Consider the following 15,506-nt stretch of genomic DNA (forward strand, 5'->3'; position numbering starts at 1 on the left):
AGGTTTACAATGTTTTTATATAATTTTTGACAATAAGGGTAGTTCACACCCCTAAAAATAATCAACGCCCTTGAGCATGATATAGAATATGAAGTACAGGGTAAGATGATCCTAACCCCAAATTTTTATGTAAATTGATGCAAGCCGAAATTATTCTTTTAGGATAAGTAAACTTTTCATATATAGCTCCAACAAGGGTGGTTTTAAGGGTTGAAATATTGTGATATTATATCTTAAAGCACAAACCAATCATTATGTAGCTAATAAGAAGCAAATGTTGACAATATTAAAGTTTAAAATGTTATTTTATAATTTTTTACAATTAGGGGTGCTTTTCACCCTTAAAAAACCAAAAGCGTACAACGGCTCAATATATAAAATGAACAAGAGGGTGAAATGAGCCTAATCCCAAATTTTTGTACAAATCGATGCTGGACGAAAAAATTGCGAGGTTTTGCCATTTTTCCAGCTTCATTTCCTCGACTACTGTGAAAAATCTAGCTTTAGTAAATTCAAAGAGATTTTTCAGCGCTGTCTCTTGGACTATTAGATTTGGTTTCGATTCAGAGCACACCACCGGCTGTTCTGACGAATCAAGGAGGATGAAACGTACTGTAGCAAAACAATGAGTCACCGGCCGCAAGGCGTAAGCCGAGAAAAGTCTAGATCGAAGCACGCTATACGTGGAACCGATGCGCGATTGTTGGAAGGTCACACGATAGTCGGAGAGCTGGCTTAGCCCGGAATGATCGAGAATAACGACTAGGATATATAAGGCATAATTTTTGTGAATAGAGTTTAGTCTTAAGCCAAAGTTTGTAAAGTAAACTTGTATAAATAAATAATAAAGTCGTAAATAAATACGAACCGCTAGTTTTATTGTAATTATAAGTAATTACAATAGTCACGTTACAGTACGTAAACAGATGGTGGTGGTTTTTGAAACGAAATTAAATCTTAAACTATCTTTCATTTATCTTGTATAACTTTACGTACCTGTAATATAACTCTCGCCGGTTTAAAAGGGATTTCAATACCGCCCTCGACATCTTGATTTTCTTTCCAATTTAAAATGTTTTGAACATCGGCTTCTTTAATAGTAAAGTTATCGCAGTTTCTGACAGCTGATTCTAATAGAATTCTCATAGAGTAGGGTAGTTGATCTAAAATAGAGTTAAACACACAAATTAACCAAATGATAAAAGGATTTGAGATCAGAACCTTTACTTATCAGAGACTGTAGATTATCGTGGTTATATCGAAAACGAGGTGCATTTATCTTCGGATCAAAAATTAATCAAAATACCGTCAGAATCAAGCAATAAACATCTAACTATATACCCGAGAAATCATTCTATTGGGACCGTGCAAGTTCGGCAAAGCGACCTCTATTTCTACGCTCTGTACTTTTATTCGCACTTTTAATTATATTGGCCAATTATATTAGTCCTGGTTGCTGGATAATTGTCAAGACCATAGTCCAAAAAAATAATAAGAAGAAAAAAATAAGATGCAGGTTATGTTTAGCAAACGTAAACAATTGTATGTAGTAAATAAAATCCGTTATTAAAATGCAGTATTGCAAGCAAAATACAATTAATTAAATTTACCTTTATATAATAATTGCATATCATATCAATATTGTGGAGCAATATATAATTTTTCTGAGTCAATGACAGAAGGTATGAAATATACGTCAATTTGACAATTTCAATTGACAATATGAATTATTTAAGATAGTTGCAATATTTCTCCGCGACTCGCGCACGGTCGTTTCTCGTTTCCCTTTCCAAGTACTTGCACACCGCGAATACTGGGTTGGGATAAAGTATGGAACCAAGCAAATATCTTTGAAACGAAAAGAACAATATTTATGAAACTTTGCATGCAAGTACAGTGACGCGAAAGGCATCCGATGACATATTTTTTGTTACTAATCCACTTCCGGTGTCACCGGAAATACCCTTAATTTATGTACTTTAAATGGCACACCCTGTATATTTTGCAGATTTTAAAAGACCTTGTTATTTTTAATTCATACATACCAAATTTGGAAGAAAAAATTTGTTTAAAATTGTCTGTAGATAATTTTTTGTATTAATACACCGTAGTAGGAAATAAACGAGTACTCTATACCGTAGATTAATGTTGTTGTTGACATGTACTGCATGACTTAAGTCTGTTTTAGACTATAACATAAAATGATATAAGAAAATGGTATAACAAAAACTTACATGAAATGATTGTGTACAATATTAATACAAGAAGTTTTGTGTATTACATTGTCACATTTTGGTATCAAAATATGTTATGTGATTCTGCGCATTACATCCTAAAAAAGTACTTTTTTATATTTTTGTGATGGTAGATTTACTGTTAACCTCAATTTTCTTCTTCTTATTTTCTTTTAAGAATATTTTAACCTCATTTTTCTCAACATTTAACTAGTTAGTTTTATCTTTGATATTTTTTACCGGGTGTCCACTTATATTTTCCCCCATTTTAACTGCCTATAACTTCTAAACGGCTCAAGATAGAAATATGCGGTTTTCGCAGAAATGTTTTATTTTAGTAAAAGTTTTGTCTGAATGGATTGAATTTTTTATATCGCTTTCAAATACGAAAAAAAATGGCGAATTTTTGAAAAAAACGTTGACTTTTTTTTAATGGAACACCTAGTATATTTTTTTTGTAAATTGAAAGAAAGGTCATTCACCTATCCAGCGATATAGTTTTTCAAAATCGGTTGTCAAATGACTGAGTAATTATTTTTTAAAGTGAGAGGTGCAACATGGATATCACATACTTAAATACCATAACTAAGCAAATTGATATTATGTTATGCGATTTCCACATTGCATCTCTCATTTTAAAAATTAATTGCTCAGTCATTTGACAACCGATTTTAAAAAAGTTTAAATTGCTGGATTGGTAAATGACCGTTTTTTCAAGTGTTTAGGTAAATGACCATTTTTTATATCGCTTTTAAATAAAAAATGGCGGATTTTTGAAAAAAAACGTTTTAGACTTTTTTTTTATTAAAACACCCAGTATATTTTTTTCTAACTTGAAAAAATGATCAATTACCTATCCAGCGATATAAAAATTTTTAAAATCGGTTGTCAAATGACTGAGTAATTAATTTTTAAAATGAGAGATGCAATGTGGAAATCACATACATGTTATTTAGGTATGTGATATCCACGTTGCACCTCCCATTTAAAAATTTAATTACTCAGTGATTTGACAACCGATTTTGAAAAACTTTATATCGCTGGATAGGTGAATGACCTTTCTTTCAATTTGTAAAAAAATATACTGGGTGTTCCATTAAAAAAAAGTCAACAACGTTTTTTTCAAAAATCCGCCAATTTTTTTTCGTATTTGAAAGTGATAAAAAAAATTCAATCCATTCAGACAAAACTTTTACTAAAATAAAACATTTCAGCGAAAACCGCATATTTCTATCTTGAGCCGTTTAGAAGTTATAGGCAGTTAAAATGGGGGAAAATATAAGTGGACACCCGGTATTACAAAGATATATTGTATATGATGGATAAGAAAACTCTATTATTATCAGCTGCTTCCATTGCAACATTTCTTAAAAGAAAAGTTAACCTTAAAAGAACTAATGTGACAGTATAACGAAAATAACCTAACTGCGCATGCCTGTGTACTAAAAATTGTTATCAAATAGGACATGTTCTAATTTGTATAACATTTTCTGTTAACAGATTTTGTTTCCTGTTTTACATTGTGACAAAACTTAGTATACCATTTTCTTAAATCATTTTATGTTATAGTCTAAAACAGACTTTATTTGAATTTAGTATTGGGACCGTGCAAGTTCGGCAAAGCGACCTCTATTTCTACGCTCTGTACTTTTATTCGCACTTTTAATTATATTGGCCAATTATATTAGTCCTGGTTGCTGGATAATTGTCAAAGCCATAGTCCAAAAAATAATAAGAAGAAAAAATAAGATGCAGGTTATGTTATGCAAACGTAAACAATTGTATATAGTAAATAAAATTAGTTATTAAAATGCAGTACTGCAAGCAAAATACAATTAATTAAATTTACCTTTATATAATAATTGCATATCATATCAATATTGTGGAGCAATATATAATTTTTCTGCTTCAATGACAGAAGGTATGAAATATACGTCAATTTGACAATTTCAATTGACAATATGAATTATTTAAGATAGTTGCAATATTTCTCCGCGACTCGCGCACGGTCGTTTCTCGTTTCCCTTCCAAGTACTTGCACACCGCGAATAGTGGGTAACTGTTACTGAACTAATTGACAGAAATAAGTTGTACTAAAAATGGTTCATTTAAGTGAAAAAGATCGTATTGAAATATTAATGACAATCGGTTATGGTGAATTTTCATTTTTTTGGAGGTGACTTTTTCAAATAGATTGATTAGACTTAGAGGACTCATAGAGTGGCCCCTCGTTCTCCGGACCTCAACCCGTTAGATTTTTTTTGGGGGTTATCTAAAATCACGTATTTACGTTAGGTGACCAACATGCTTGCAGGATTTGAGACAAAGAATAATAATTGATTAATGTGAACTAATACGTGGAGAAATCTTCGTATTTAAATATATAAATATATAAATCTTCGTATATAAAAATCGTCAGATTAAAAACTCGACACAGGAAATATGAGGCACATCTGCACAAATTAGGAATAATTAATTCATCAGTATGTTTTTGTGATAATGTTTCGATTAGAGATTTAAACCATATTTTCTTGGAATGCAAAATTAACGAGAGATATATAAATCAATTATATTACAATTTACGACAAACACAAGTTCATTTTCCAATTAGTATAGAATATCTACTAAGTTGTCATAAAATGGAAATATTTAAATTACTTATAAACTACTTGAAAGAAACAAATATAGTCATTTAAGTGAAATACGTATAAATATAACAAAACTAATAAATTGAGGTAAAAATAAAATAAAAATCTGTGGCTAACGGACTCGCATCCAAGCCATTTTTTCACACACACACACACACACACACACACACACACACACACACACACACACACACACGTGGAGAAATCTTGCAAAAAGTGACTTTATTTATAGGCTTGCACATTGTCAGGAGGTGAACGGCGGGCATTTTCAACATTTGAAATTATTTTTTTTATTTTTATTATCATTGATCTAACGTAAACAAATTGTCCTATTTTTTAAATGTAAAGCAATGTATTTCTTGTTTTAATAGTTTTTTTCTTCCAAACTTGGTATGTATGAATTAAAAGTGACAAGTTCTTTTAAAATCTGCAAAAATATACAGGGTGTCCCATTTAAAGTAAACAAGTTAGGGGTATTTCCGATGAAACCGGAAGTGGAGTAGTAACAAAAAATATGGCATCAGATGCCTTTTGTGTCGCTGTACTTGCATGCAAAGTTTCATAAATATTTTGATTTTCGTTTTAAAGATATTTAGTTGGTTCCATACTTTATCCCAACTCTGTATAGATTGATTGGTTACTTTCTCTTGGATGGAGCAAGACAACGGTCTTATAAAAATGGAATCTAACTAGTCATTCTCTAATCACACAACAAATTTTGCATGTATGGTATGGTTTTCTTGTAGTATTTCTTTTCTGTCCGGTTTTTCCGTGTATGGTTTTCTACAGTAATACACATTTTGTCCTCTAAAATATAATGTCAAACTTCTTTCCATGGAAAGAATTCACGATAAGTAGTGAAGATTATGAGATATGTATACTAGCTCAAGATAGTGAAGACTGTGGTGAAGACTAATAAAGAGACGCGAGTTATGGGTGCTCAGTGGTTAAATTCGAAAAAATGGGGCAAGCTTCCACCTCTCTGAATTCACAGAGCAGTTAATTGGATATAATTTACCACTTATTTTGGTCACTGTTGTAGCGTTGTGATGTGAATATAAAAAATGTGCGAAAACAACAAGTTCTGAATCATCAAACGCAATAAGTAATTTATAACGTTTTAAAATTTACAAAAAAGGAAGCAGAAAATGGAAAAGTGTTTTAGTGATCACATATACATATGTACATCTAATAAGGTGTCCTGACCATTTAAAACTAATAATTGTGATTGTAAATAGTTTAGTATTGTCTGTTTTGTTCTTTATTCTGGAGCATCCTTGATTCCCAGTGGCCTTGACTGAACTTTTTATTGTAATATTACAGCCTGTTGTCTTTCTTTATAGTTGAAAAGGTGTTTTTATATCTCCTTATATGCCAATTAATTTATTTTCTCCTTGCGTTTACTTCTTATACAGTGCTAGTCAAAAGTCCGTACCCCCCTCGTATCTTTTGATCAGTTATACCTATAATAGTAAAATTTGGAGAGACGAAATAAACGGACGTAAGCTTCTTAACGAGTCATGACAGGTGACGTAATAGTGACAGATGACTTTACAGCGTCACTGTGACAGATAATTTTAAATGGGACCTTATGGCAAGTGATACCTCGTTTGAAAGGTATTGAAAATACCTATTCAGTCATACTAATTTTATTTAGAGTTTAAGCTAATTTTGATGAATAAATGAAATAAACATAAAATTGTAGTTTCGCATTTAATTAATAAAAATTTAAAAATCCGCCTATGATTACTTGTCAAAAAGGTTGACGTTGACGTAAAAGCTACTAGAGAATTGAAAAACGTCAACTTTTTTGACAAAAAAACCATAGGCGCACATTTGAATTTTTATTAATTAAATGCGAAACTACAATATTATATTATTTATTTAATTTATTCACGAAAATCAAAATCAACTTGAACTTAAAAAAATTAGTATGACTGAATATGTATTTTGAATACCTTTCAAACGAAGTATCACTTGCCATAAGGTCCCATTTAAAATTATCGGTCACAGTGGCTCTGTAACGTCATCTGTCACTATTACGTCACCTTTCATGACTAGTTAAGAAGCTTACGTCCGTTTATTTCCTCTCTCCAAATTTCACTATTATAGGTATAACCGTTCAAAAGATAAGAGGGGGGGTACGGACTTTTGACTAGCACTGTATATTTCTTCCCAATAATGCGTTCATAATATATTATTTTCCACCTACCTCTACCGAAAGTATACTTTTCCGGACCTGATTGTAGGGAGCAAAGTTGTACTTTTCCTCCCTAGGGAGGAAAATATTTTTCCTCCCTAGGGAGGAAAAGTAAAAGTGACGTAATGGTATTTCATTCATGAAATATAACTTATTGACGCCCTGTACAATATCTATTTTCTATCACGTAAGTATCTATACATTTTAACGTTTATTTAAATACACTCTGTATTTTGCAGAATGGTAAAAAACAGTAAATTGTTATTATGATTTAACAATGTTTACATTAATAATTTGACTTATATTTAACTTTATTTGACTTTAGTTCTAATAAATTTTGTTGGTTAGTTACATAAATAAATTAAGTAAATATGGAAAAATGACCTGTTATTTGAGGAAGGTTGAAAAACCATATGTATAACATGGGAGTAAAGTGCCTTTTCCTCCCTTGAATGATTACTGCCCTCCGCTACGCGTCGGGCAGTAAACTTCATTCTCGGGAGGAAAAGTAGCACTTTCCACCCTTGTTATACAAATAGCTATTTCGAGTCTATAAACAATAATAAATATATTTATAGAAAACCTACTTACCATAATTTGGATGTAGTTGAGCGATGTCATAATATTGATAAGATTTTCCTGCTACTTGTAATGTTTTCCGGTAGTTGTTAAAAGGATTTGGTCCTAAAAATTAATGTAATACTTTAGTCATCTCATACATTTTCTAATAAAATGTTATTAAAGCTAAGCAATTATACAATTAATATTGTTTAACTACGTATTGGCTAATACTTTCTGACAAACCTCTCTTTTTAGTTAATGTTCGAACAATCTGAAAGGGTAGTTTTGGTGAAATAACACTTAAAAATTTATCAGGTATATTCTCTAAAAAATTTATCGCAAAAACTTTTGAACATAGTGTGCGAATCATTACACAAATCGACTGTAATTAAATGGAAACAGTTTTTTTTTCTAAATTAGACGATTTAAACTAAACTTGTATTATTATGTCATTACTAAGAAATGACAAATGTCAAATTATCACAATGATTAATCTGCATATGAATTAATCAAAATAAAAAATAGTAAACAGAATTCCGTAAAGGGCTCTGTAAACGATCAAATTATTTGTCAAATTTCACGTGTTTGTCAAATTATTTGATCGTGTACCGATGTGAGCGTTTGTCAAACAGTGTAGAGTGCACAGATTCTAAAGGTGCCGGTGGGGAGTGGGGGATGGCGTCTATGCGCAGTATGGTTCCAAATGCCGAAAACGTGGTCATGAACCTTTCAAAGCGTACCCATATTGTTTATACAATTCGGAATTACTTTCGTTTTAAAGGGTTTTTGGTATCGCTGATTACGAATCTGACATTACATATTTTTTCTGAAAAACAAAATGGCGGATCCAACATGGCGGAAAGAAATTGAAAATATCAATCAAAACGCAAATTTTTTTGTCAAATTTGGCAGTTTAGGGTCGCTGATGACAAATCTAACATTACTTTTTTTAAAACAAAATGGTGGATCCGGCAGACAAAATAGCCGGAAGAAATTCGAAAATTTTATTTTAAACGCATATTTTTGTTTAACATTGTATATTACAAGGGACTTTTGAAATTGTTGATTACCAATACATGATCTTTATTAAGTACAATATTCAAAACCTATTACTTATGTACAACCGCCCATACATACTCAACACTCGCCAGAATCATGTAATATGTGTCATTTCCCACTTGTGTATTCAAACAACTGCCAGCTAAACCAAAGTGCTTCTATATCTTCTTACTATATATTTTAAGATTAATAAACATTAGTCGCAGAATTATGCAGAATTTTGTACTTTTTGAATGTATCTCTACAAAATTTTGATTATTTCAAATATATTTTCACTATATGTATATGCATTAACACTTTTAAGGCATTTATGTTACTAAATCTTTAGTTAATTAACATCTTACATTACTACATACTTAAAAAAGAAGAATCTGCTTTACAGCGATAAAATTGATAAACTACAAAACGTTTTACAGCGTTTTCAATATACGCGTTCTTTTTCAATTTCTCTGCCGGCCAAAATAACCTCGGACATTTCTCACTTGTTCCTGAGCTATGAACCAGAATACATCCAATCTGATCCTTATACCTGCGTATTACGACTCTATGATAGTATGAGAAAACAACTGTAACGATGAAAATCCCTAGTATTCTTTTTCTCATGATCATCTTTCAGTGCGTCACAGTTTTTCGATTTCTTTCTAAAGCATTAAATTGTATGTGACAAAAAAAAAGGCACGTCGGTGATTACTTCTAGTTCTGTGATTATTCTAGTTGTCGATAGATGGCGCCATAATTTAAAAAAATAATTTTTCTTAATTAGATAATAATATTACAAATATAATCTGTATAATTTATAAGACTATACAAATCAAAGAAAATACCATTTTATAAATGCAAGAAACACATTTGATTTGTTTTTATTCTAAATTGAAAATAAAATGTGAAAACTGTCAGATTTAACTAAAATGTCATGTTAGAATAAATGTCATAAATGTGTATTATCACGGACTTACCCTTTTTCCTATCATTTGTGACGCACTGAAAAATGATCATGAAAAGGACAATAGTACATTCTTTCACGGTTTTTGCGGTAACTTTTAAAGAACCGCTTGGATTTACACGAAATGTGGCATACGCATAGCTAACATGTCAAAGAAAAAAAGTGATATGGTGCTGATGTGTGCTTTTTCCCTGGGGGTGAGTTTCACCCCATCTCGAGGGTGAAAAAATATATGTCCAAGATAAGTCCCGAAATGGATAAACTGACTAATTTTAAGCAACTTTTGTTCTATAGAGTTTTTTCACCAAATCAATATTTTTCGAGTTATTTGCAAGTGAATATGTTCATTTTTCAACAAAATAACCACGTTTTTAGACGGTTTTTCGCAAATAACTCAAAACGTAAGCATTTTGTCGAAAAAAATATTCCTAGCAAAACTGTAGCCTATAAAAAAGTGAAAAAAAAGGTGTATACATTAGGTCTCTATACCTAGCAAAAGCATAGTTATAGCTAATGAAAGATAGGTTCATATTCGAAAAATTCCAAATAGAATAATTCAATGTGAAATATCCAAATAAGCATTCTTGGGGAAAACACATTACAACTTTTTTAAAGTGTTTAAAAAAAGCTTTATTTCTGTTTTTATAAAAAAAAAATCTAGCATCAAATGTAAGCAAGTTAGCTCAAAATAAAGTTGGTCCCTTTTGTTTTGGCAAAAAAAATCAGGAAGATCACGCCCCAATTAGCAACTTAAATGAAATTAATCGTTACCGCTTCACAAGTTACTTTAATTATGTTGTGTTTATATGATCTGTAAGTTTCATCGATTCAAAGTGCTTATCTTTGAAAAAACTTGGTTTTAAAATAATAAAATGTTTAAAAATTTTAATTTTGAAAAAAATGCTTTTTTCCAAGATAACTTAAAACTTGTTAGAGATACCAAAAATCTTAAACAATAAAAAAGTCGACTTTACTTTTCTGAATATTTTGTATTTTTTGTTTTTCTGTAAGACAAAAATTGGTTGAGATTCGGTGTTTCTAAATTTTTATACACTCGTGATAAGTGACTTGTTCAAGCTCTTTTAACTACAGCTCTTTCAAAAATAAGGACTTTGAGCCGATGAAACTTACAGATCATATGATCAATACATATGCGAGTAAAAAACTTGTGAAGTGGTAACAATTAAGTTCATTTGAAATGCTAATTAGGGGGTGATTTTCCCGATTTCTTACCAAAAAAAAGGGACCAACTTTATTTTGAGCGTAACTTGTTTACTTTTGATGCTAAAAATTTAAAAAGAAAATAAAAACAAGCATTTTTTAAACATTTTAAAAAAGGTAAAATGAGTTTTCCCCAAAAAAGTGCTTCGTTTTTGGTTATGGTACGTTAAAATATTCGATTTGGAATTTGACGAATATGAATCTATTTTTCATTAGCTATAACTCTGCTTCTACTAGGTATAGTGTCCTAATATACACCATGTTCTTCACTTTTTTACGTGCTATAGTTTTGATACGAATTTTTTTCGCCAAATACTTACTTTTTGAGTAATTTGCGAAAAACCGTCTGAAAACGTGGTTATTTTGTAGAAAAAATAACATATTCACTGGCAAATAACTCGAAAAGTATTAACTTGGTGAAAAAACTTTATAGAACAAAAGTTGCTTAGAATCAGTCATTTTATCCATATCCGGACTTATTTCGAACATATAATTTTCACCCCCAAAAGGGGTGAGAGTCACCCCTAGGGCAAAAGCACACATCGGCACAATATCACTTTTTTTCTTTGACCTGTTAGCTATGTGTATGCCAAATTTCATGTCAATACAAGCGGTTCTTTAAAATTTAGAGGTTTTGCAATATTTTACCTTCAAAGAATGTACTATAGATAGGGACTTTTTTTTCGCCTTATGACCACGTTTTCAGCATTTGGAACTACTGTGAGACAGTGTATTACAGAGAAAGTATTCGGAATAATGAAATAACAAATTTTATATTATTTGTTATTTCATTATTTCGAATACTCTCTCGCTCATACAACGACTATAATACTGCGCATAGACGCCCTCCCCCACCGGCACCTTTAGAATCTGTGCATTGTACGTGATTGATGCGTTTGATATGACAATCTTGATTGATGTCGTGTTTGACCATTGTTTGACAAACACGTTTGAACGTGAACGGCCGTGTTTGTCAAACAAGAGTTCATCCGTTGTATTGACATCATGGAGGACGCTACGCTCATCGATGTATGTGATAATATTACGGACAAGGAATTTACGTTGCATTTTATATCCATTTATCGAGACATGCCAATGATCTGGGAAGTAAAATCTAAAAATTATATGGACAAAAACAAGAGAAGCATGGGAATAACAAAAATGACAAATTTAAGGCAAGCAATTAATAGGCACAAATAAAGAGAAGTTTGTATTTTCAGTCTAAAATTTAACCAACAATAACTTTTGAAATTGCTGATTACCAATACATGATCTTTATTAAGTACAATATTCAAAACCTATTACTTATGTACAACCGCCCATACATACTCAACAATCGCCAGAATCATGTAATATCCGTCATTTCCCACTTTTGTATTCAAACAACTGCCAGCAATGCATAGAGGCAGTTATAAGCAGCTAAACCAAAGTGCTTCTATATCTTCCTACTATATATTTTAAGATTAATAAACATTAGTCGCAGAATTATGCAGAATTTTGTACTTTTTGAATATATCTTTACAAAAGTTGATTATTTCAAATATATTTTCACTATATGTATATGCATTAACAAATTTGAGACATTTATTGTTACTAAATCTTTAGTTAATTTACATCTTACATTACTGCATACTTAAAAAAGAAGAATCTGCTTTACAGCGATAAAATTGATAAACTACAAAACGTTTTACAGCGTTTTCAATATACGCGTTCTTTTTCAATTTCTCTGCCGGCCAAAATAACCTCGGACATGGCTCACTTGTTCCTGAGCTATGAACCAGAATACATCCAATCTGATCCTTATAAGTAATCTGATCCTTATATGTAACAAGAAAATGTCCCAATTAAATTATTAAATTTATAAGTTAATAGCCGAATAAAGAGTAAAAAATAATTAGCTAATTTGTAGTTAAACAAAAATCTTTTTGTTATTGTAATGGGATGGGTTTTTCTGGTAGTTTCTACTAATTGTTTTCAGTAATATTATGGTAATATAAACAAGAAAACATACGTCATGTGTGTCGTGAACAACAATTTGTATAAACGATTTAATAATAATTAATATCAGGTATGTTCTTTCTATTATTATTATATACAAGAAAGACGGGAATTGGTCGAGATAGGTTAATGGGAAATAAGTGTAATAATATAGTGTAATGTTTATTTTAATTTATTTAAAATTTAAAAAAATTAAATTTATTTAAGTCAACTTACTACACATAAACAAAATTCATTAAAACCAAACCCTACTTGGGAGAGGGGGTAGAAATCGTTAAATTCGTAGTTTTTTACGTTTTTCGTCAATATTTCTAAAACTATACGGTTTAGCATGAATAACCTTTTATACAAAAATGTTCTACATTAAATTTGAAATAAAAAAGGCTCTATGCATAATCCTTCTAAAATGAACAGTTCCAAAGTTACGGAGGTAGTATAGTATAATAAAAGGCCTAACTCAGACATCCAAAGTAAAAGATTTCCTACAAACACCAAATTGTTGTATATGGTCCACAACTTGTTCAGTAATAATTTACCATTTGGGGGGGGGGGGGGGGAGTAATGGAGGAGAAGTCGGTAAATTAATAGTTTTTTACGTTTTTCGTCAATATTTCTAAAACTATGCTTTAGCGTAAACAATGTTCTATACAAAAACGTTCTACATAAAATTTAAAACAAGAAAGCTCTTACATATAATTGTTATAAAATCAACGGTTCCAGAGTTACTGATTTTTTGGGCAATTGATGATGATTTTGGGTGGTGAGGTTGACGTTTCTTCAAGGGCTTATCACTAACATACCATCGGCCACTGAAATAGCAAATTTTATTTACAAAACACAATCATGTTAAAGAAAATTTCTTTCATCAGTAATAATATTATAAATTGCCCAAAAAATATAAAAAGTATCGAAAACCTCCACTTTTCACCCTCCGTAACTCTGGAACCGTTGATTTTATAACAATTATGCATAGGACCTTCCTTGTTTTAAATATTATGTAGAACATTTTTGTATAGAACATTTTTACACTAAAGCATAGTTTTAGAAATATTGACGAAAAACGTAAAAAAAAACCACTAATTTACCGACTTCTCCCCCATCTTCCCCCCAAACCGGACGTGCAAAATTGTGTTACTTTTTACTGAACTTACTGAACAATATGTGGACCATATAGAACAATTTGGTGTTGGAGGAAAACTTTTACTTTGGATGTCTGGGTTAGGCCTTTTTTTGGACCAATTATACTATTCTACCTCCGTAACTTTGGAATCGTTGATTTTAGAAGAATTATGCATAGGGCTTATTTCAAATTTAATGTAGAATATTTTTGTATAGAAGGTCGTTCATGCTAAACCTCATAGTTTTAGAAATACATATTGACGAAAAACGTAAAAAACTAAATTTACTGATCTCTCCCCTCCAAACCCGACGCTCAAAATGGTGTGACTTTTTTCTGAACATTATGTGGACCATATAGAACAATTTGGTGTTGGAGGATAACTTGGAGGTGTTGGAGGGTAACTTGGAGGATAACTTTGGTGTTGGAGGATGTCTGGGTTTGGTCTAGTTATAACATACTATATGTATTAGTGTAATCTTTAATAAAGCCGTGGTTATTTTGTAACGCAAAAAAAATGTAGTAGTTTAATAAATTAAAGTGTTTATTGACTTATAAGTTTGTGCAATTAAAGAATAAAGCAAGCAAGCAAGCAAGCATAGTGATTTAACCCAGCCTGAGAGACTTGCTCACCCCTAGAGAATGACATTCGGGTGATACAATTCATTGGGGCGAGGAGGATTAACTCCCGTAAGCAGGAATCACTCCACCCCGCTTCAATGCTCCAGACCATCCACTTACCCCCCGATAGCACTCTGATGCGCTATAGAGGCTCTCAATCAGCAAAGTGCTTATCATATGGGAGTCTTGGGTACACGGACTCCCATATGAAATCCTACCCCGATCAATGCAGGCCAGCGTGAGGCGCTCTATTCCCGCTATCTCTAGTGACTTATCTTCGATCTGTTTTGCTTGCTCGGGCGCCGAGTCCCCGCTCTGGGCTCTGTCCAGTTCGGCGACTCGGCGCTCGAGGATGTGGGCCCCTCATGCCCTTTTTTGGGTTTTGTTACTAATATTTTTTTTTGTGACTTTCGCCTATTGTTAATATTTTATTGATTTTTTTAGTGGCTGAAGCCGATTTGAAGTTTTTTGTATATTTTTTTGAGGGATGTCTGAAAATTATAAAAATCAACATTAATAAATATAATGAGATGCCAAAGGTGAGCAAGTTGTCTTCTTTTGATAGAGCTACGATTATCTAGCCTTTATTATATATTTACTAATATTTGTTGTTTGGGTCTCCTATGTTTCCATCTATGGTACACATCATACCTTAATATCTCTTGCAAGATCCGGTTTGGGTGGTCTTCTAGCTCAGCAAATTTTGTTCTGGCTTTTTCCTCCATAATATCCAGTACTCTTATTTGTTTTAGGTCTCTAAATAAGAACCGTTCGGCGACGTATCTGGGCACGTTTGCAGCTTCTCTGAGGCAGTTGTTGTGTGCCGCTTGTATCTTCTTTTTGTTACTTTGACTTATGTGACCCCATGCAAGAGATGCGTATGTAATTATTGGCAGTATAATGC

General features: G+C 31.7%; 1 protein-coding gene across 1 annotated transcript in view; it reads right to left on the minus strand.

Annotated features, from left to right (window-relative positions):
• The window catches only part of LOC126887139 (cytoplasmic aconitate hydratase-like), a 181,180-nt gene that overhangs the window by 142,484 nt on the left and 23,190 nt on the right, over positions 1–15,506 (minus strand). Inside the window, exons 2-3 of the mRNA XM_050654501.1 lie at positions 7,674–7,766; positions 997–1,163 (exon numbers count right to left, since the gene is read on the minus strand). Of these exons, the coding sequence (XP_050510458.1) occupies positions 997–1,163; positions 7,674–7,766 (260 nt within the window). The remainder of the gene's footprint in view (positions 1–996; positions 1,164–7,673; positions 7,767–15,506) is intronic.

Source organism: Diabrotica virgifera, chromosome 6 (genome assembly GCF_917563875.1).
Source record: "Diabrotica virgifera virgifera chromosome 6, PGI_DIABVI_V3a".
NCBI lineage: Eukaryota > Metazoa > Arthropoda > Insecta > Coleoptera > Chrysomelidae > Diabrotica > Diabrotica virgifera.